Genomic DNA, 5,508 nt, shown 5'->3' with positions numbered 1-5,508 from the left:
TGATGGCGAGGAATGTGTTTCGTTTTCAGTCTGTCTCTGTATTCCCATCATGAGCTAATCCGGATGATGCCACTACACACATGGGGCCCCGGCGGGAAAAGCTGTGAGTCAGACATGCCGGCGCTTCAAGGAAAACTCTCTGCCACCCGGTGCCTGTTCTTTTCCTGCATTCCTCTTCTTCTTCTCGCATATTTCACTGTGTATCCTGTATGGATCTTACATCACCGTAACCCCTTGACCTTTGCTCTGTCCTGGACGACCAGCCAACCAGCTGCCTTTGACACGTGGTGGAGAAAATAGGGCAGTGCTCTGGGCTGAACTATCAAACGCACTCTGCATGAGAGGAGGCAACGTTGTCAGTCAGAGCTAAGGGGAAGGGTGCTTGAGGATCATAAAGGATCTGAATGTGACACACTAAACAGTCATTCATGGTGGGTCCTGTTTTCACTTCGCTGTAATGACTCGATCAAGCGGTAGGGGCCCGATGATTAAGCAGAATTACCTCAATGAGACAAGTGTTGCTCAGCAAGTTCACTGGGTTTTAACCTGAATTCAAAATGACTGTTCCTATTTCATGTTGTGTACTATCAGAGGGCAAATCAGCAGGCCCCAGCGAGGCTCTACACTCACAGGATCCACCTGATACCTTCACTGACGTACATCCAGGGTGCTTCTCAAAGACAGACCGTCTCCAGTGATTATAGCTTGTTATGTGTGCCACACATGCTGTATCTCTGATCATTAAAATCTCTAAAAGCCATCACTTAAGCCATAAACCCCAACTCATTTTAATCCCAGACACCATACTTAGCCACACAAGAGGTGTGACTCAACTTGTGCCGGAACTCAATGCACCGTCATAGCACCATGCGCTTCACCAGCCACTTAAATATGAGCAAGCTCATTCCTGGTACATTAGTCTGGAAGATGACCACCATGTTTCTACTGCCTACCTCACAATCCTCACCACGAATATAAAATCTGTGATAACTCCAGAGCATTAAAATCTTTCCTCATAATATCATAAACCATTTTGCCGTGTTTTGCATCGATACCGTCAGTTTATAATCTGTCAGTGCAGAAATCTGAGCAGCTGTTAGGTTGTTGCTGGTAGCCTCCCCCACTTGTTTTAAAAAGCTTCTTAAAATAAGCAGCGTGAACAAATGTCCATGTCTGATAAATGGGAATATCGTTTTAGTCACTGTCTCTTTTTTTGGATCGCTCTCCGATGCCTTTTTGAGGAACGATCCGGCAGCTTGGCTTGTTTTATGTTAGAACAAGCTAAATATAGGATTAAGACAAGGTTTTTGTTAATGTGAGACCAGCCAAGTGTCACAGCCCACACCATTTCAACGAGACATTGACTTATATCTAAGGCTGTTGGTTTTATGTCAGGCTCTTCCAGCCAAATGCTGACTAATCCTAAGCCTGCGTACAGCTCATGCTTAGTTCCTCATCACAGACCTTGGTTTGAACCGGTCTGCACTGGATTCGAGTTGACTGCCACTCCCTGCGCTGTAATCATGAACCTAGCGCCTCTCCGTTTCACCTCTTTCTTTCTCTTTCTTTGTCCAACCCCCACTGGCTGCACTTACAAGAAAAAGATTACTGTTTAACCTCTCAAGGAGGAGGCCAGAGCTTGCTTTGGAAGCTGTAAGCGTTTCCCTTTGTTCAGTCACAATGATGACGTGGATCCTTTTGTAGGCATGTGGTCCTATATTCTCTTATCAATATTCATGTTTCTCAGAAGACAGAGAGCACAAGGACTGAATATTTTGGTCTTTCATCTAAGTCTTAAGCACCCTTAATTATAGCTGCTCTAACCTTTTTTTAGCTATAAAGACATCCCAACAAAGAGACAAAAAGACATTAATTTAATCTGTATTCATTATACACATCAGTATTTTTCATCCTGACTTATGACTTCATGACAAAATAAATGAATGTGTTTTTTTGTTCTTTAATCACTAATGTTATATTTTACACACCATTTCCTATATCCTCATTTATGTAATTTTTAGTGTGCCTCCACCCTGCATCTTCCTCTCTCTGTGGTTACTGTCCTCCAGGCTCGAAGGCTGTCTGCCACAGTGTCTGTTGACATCAAAGCGTGCACCGTCTCTAAGGCTGATGAAAGGCAGGAAGAGGGTGGGAGAGCTCGGGCCAATGCTGCACACCGCTGCCAACACAGCAAAGACAGCCAAGACAATTGCCTTGGATATTTAGCCTGTTTTCATTAACAATTGGATTGTCCTGAAAGGGAAAAGGGGGGCAATAAAAAACGCTGCCTGGTGTGAGACACACGAGCCAAACAAAAGGGACAGCTGAGAGATAAGGGAGCAAAAATAGACCGCTTTATTAACAAACTGTGATAAAGTGGTACATGGAGAGGTGGACGACCTGTGACCTCTGTAACCTCAACTGAAGGTTCTCATTTTAAATGTAAGAAAAATCATGTGTATTTGACATTAAATTTCCCTTAAAAAATGCCGTAATTCCTCTGAAGAAATAGAGCTGAATATTAAGTGAGCCGGCCAGCCGAGGGGAGCTCAGGTGATCATTCTCTGTGGGTTCATTGTTACGAGCGACACCTGTCACATTGTCATTAGGTTATTATAAAAATAGCAATTTTAGGTGTTTAAAAATAAGTTAATTGCCAATTAAATTCCTGTCAGCAATTCATTTCTACAGTATATTTTCTCTCAGGGCCATAAAAATCTGTCATAGCATACCTCATTTGTCATTAAACCAGCCTGAATTTAAATTGAATTATATTTTATATATATTGTCAATTTTATTATTCTATGCTTTTTCATTTTTTCTTATATTTTCTTTATTGTGTCAGAAAAGCCCGTTGGTCCTCATCTGCAAAAGCTGTCTATAGAAACCGTTTAAAGGTTAAAATTAGAGTGAGAGCGTCTGGCTGTCTGCGGCACACAGTAATTTGTCTCTGGCTTCAGTACACAAACGTTCCCTCTTCCAGTCACAGGTGATTATTCACCTGAGAGTTCCGCACCTTAGGGCGACTGATACTCGAGCCTCCCATATCTCTCAGCAGCACATGTGAGGAGCGCCTACAGTCAGATGTCGTCATGCACAACAACGCGGGGAACTGGTTTGAGCCGGTAGAGGAACTATCACAGCAAGCAGATTAGCAGGCATCCACTCAAGTGATCTGTGTGTCTGCAGCTAAGCCTGCGTACACACCCAGCCCCTGATGAAATACTGTACAATAAGGCAAAAAGGTTTCGAAATTGGGTTGTAGATGTAGAAGAGGGATGCAGTAATAGAGGGGTCGTTTGTGCTTTTCTTGAGCGCGAAGAATCAGAGGGCGAGGAAGCCAAACCTCCACCCATCTAAACCCTGTAATGCTACTTAGACAGGCTCTTATCTAGAGAGCAGGGATGATTAAACAGACTCCAGCACAAACAGGCTGCGCAGAGAAAGCCATCCACCCCCCACCTTCCCCGCCCAAACTGAGCCAAACTGGTTCACGCTGGTCTGGTGAGGCGCACAGCCCTGTGAGGGGGAAACCCAATGAAGGTTAACCACATCCTCTCATGAGTAACTCTATTCCCTTCAAATGCCCTCTGCTGCGTCAGAATGAAGAACAATGGAGGCAGAAATGTGCTCCCCATGTGTCTGTTTTTGTCTTTTTTTTTTTTTTACTCTGGAATAAATGTAAACCTACATGACTCAACACTCTATAGCGAGCTGCTATATTTCTGTGTCATGTTTGACACCTAATGTCACAGGCATGAGGCCAACACATCACTTTCCTATAGGTGATTTGGATTGTTCGTCCTGAGGGGTTTCCCTGTTTATGACCAACACAGAGGTCACAGCTGATGGACAGCAGATGGCCGAGATGTGTTTTGCATAAAAATGCTGAAAAAAAATGCTGACAGGTAATGTTTTTGCAGAAAAACAAATCCTATATTGTTTCAGAACCTGAATATTATTTAATTTGTATGTGCTAACACTGATGTTTCCTTACATGCCTGAAGATGGGCTTCTTCCTCTTCTTTTTTACAGTCCATCCTCATAATTTACACTAATCCCTCAGTGATAAAGGTCACCACCCCTGTAATGCCGCTCAAGCTGTCTTGTGTACTTTAATACAACATAATACAATCAGAATTAACAAATTAACCTCAACTAATAGATATTAATCTGCCAAAACTAAACCTCATAGGAGCGGATGTGATGACCAATAATGGCCATCATGCCACACAAATAAACACCATGTCAATGACGTGTGTAATGAGGACAAAGAGGGGTTCAACTTTTGTATACAATGTAATAATTTATTAAAAATGACAAACAAAGGAACATATCACAAATGCAAATAATTGTGCTCAAACATTTTGTGACAATAACACATTAGTGGCCACTAATGAGTAGTGTTCATATAACAAAGTGAAGCTGAGAGACAAGGCATGTGCTCAGGACAGGCATTCAGGCAGGTTCTTCGGCACTATATTGCAGCTGTGCACCACCACCAACACAGTGATGTTGGCTACACCTGTAGGCCCAAAAGGTGCTGCTTCTCAGTCAGGCATCCACAGGAATGCATTCATGAATTCAAGTCACAGGGAAGACGCGTTTGCCCTTCATATTCCCACACAGTTCATGCGGCTCCATCCGCTCCGGGCGGGACTCTCCGCTGCCCCCTCCGTGCAGGAGGCGACAGCTGCTGCATGTTGTCCTCCAGGCGGTGGGCTGCACATCCTCCTCCTTTCCAGGCGACAGGTGAACCGCACCTGCGGCGGCAACCCGGTCATATTGGGAGTGTTTTCACATTCGGCTCACACACGAGTCGACAGAGAGACAGAGACGGTAGAAGGCTGGGAGAGCGCAGTCAGCGCATCTTGAGCAGCTGCCGGACCATGCCCGCGATCTGGAGGAACTTGTCCTTCTTTCGCTGCTTCAGAGCCATCAGGGCCCGGGCCGTCTCCTCCGGGTCCTGGGTGTAGGAGAAGATGCTCCTCACTCTCTCCTCCGCCTTCATGTCCCCCGTTTTCTGGAAGAGTCTCATCAGCGCGTCCTGGTTGACGTTCTCGAAAATGTTGGCCACGGCCTTCTTGCGATGCGCCGTGTCAAACTTGTTGCCGTGGACCGAGGGGCTGACGCGGCGGCACTCGGAGGACACGTAGGTCGACATCTTGTCTCTTTGTTTCTCCGCTGGATGGCTTGCGTTTGTGCTCCGAGAGTGGCCCTCCAACCCGCTGGGGATGAGTTGTCAGGTGCGCACCGTTTCGCGGGAGCGGCTCCAGGCGTCAGCGGCAGAGCGAGTGAGTGCCGGACGGCTGAGGATCACAGTATTTATAGAGCTGAGGAGGCAGGCTCGCCGCTCCAGCGGTGACATCAGCAGTTGTGAAGCAGACGAAGGCGCCGCCTCTCTGGGAGCGCTCCATCCTCCGCCGCAGCTCTCCAAATACGCACGGAGTCTGCGTGATGAAACCGCTGTGCCAAATATCAGTCCAGCTCTCCGGTGGGCATTTAAAA

General features: G+C 45.9%; 1 protein-coding gene across 1 annotated transcript; it reads right to left on the bottom strand.

Moving 5' to 3' along the window:
* Positions 1–4,283: 4,283 nt before the first annotated feature.
* On the bottom strand, positions 4,284–5,287 carry tcima (transcriptional and immune response regulator a). Its single transcript, XM_041937684.1, has one exon. The coding sequence runs from the start codon at positions 5,162–5,164 to the stop codon at positions 4,862–4,864; it is 303 nt and encodes a 100-aa protein (XP_041793618.1). The 5' UTR covers positions 5,165–5,287; the 3' UTR covers positions 4,284–4,861.
* Between the last annotated feature and the right edge of the window lie 221 nt (positions 5,288–5,508).

This window comes from Chelmon rostratus, chromosome 5 (genome assembly GCF_017976325.1).
Source record: "Chelmon rostratus isolate fCheRos1 chromosome 5, fCheRos1.pri, whole genome shotgun sequence".
Lineage (NCBI taxonomy): Eukaryota > Metazoa > Chordata > Actinopteri > Chaetodontiformes > Chaetodontidae > Chelmon > Chelmon rostratus.
This window is presented reverse-complemented; position numbering and strand designations above follow the sequence as displayed.

Coding starts and splice junctions, on each gene's coding strand:
- tcima (XM_041937684.1), bottom strand. CDS start 5,164: ATGTCGACCTACGTGTCCTCCGAGTGCCGCCGCGTCAGCCCCTCGGTC.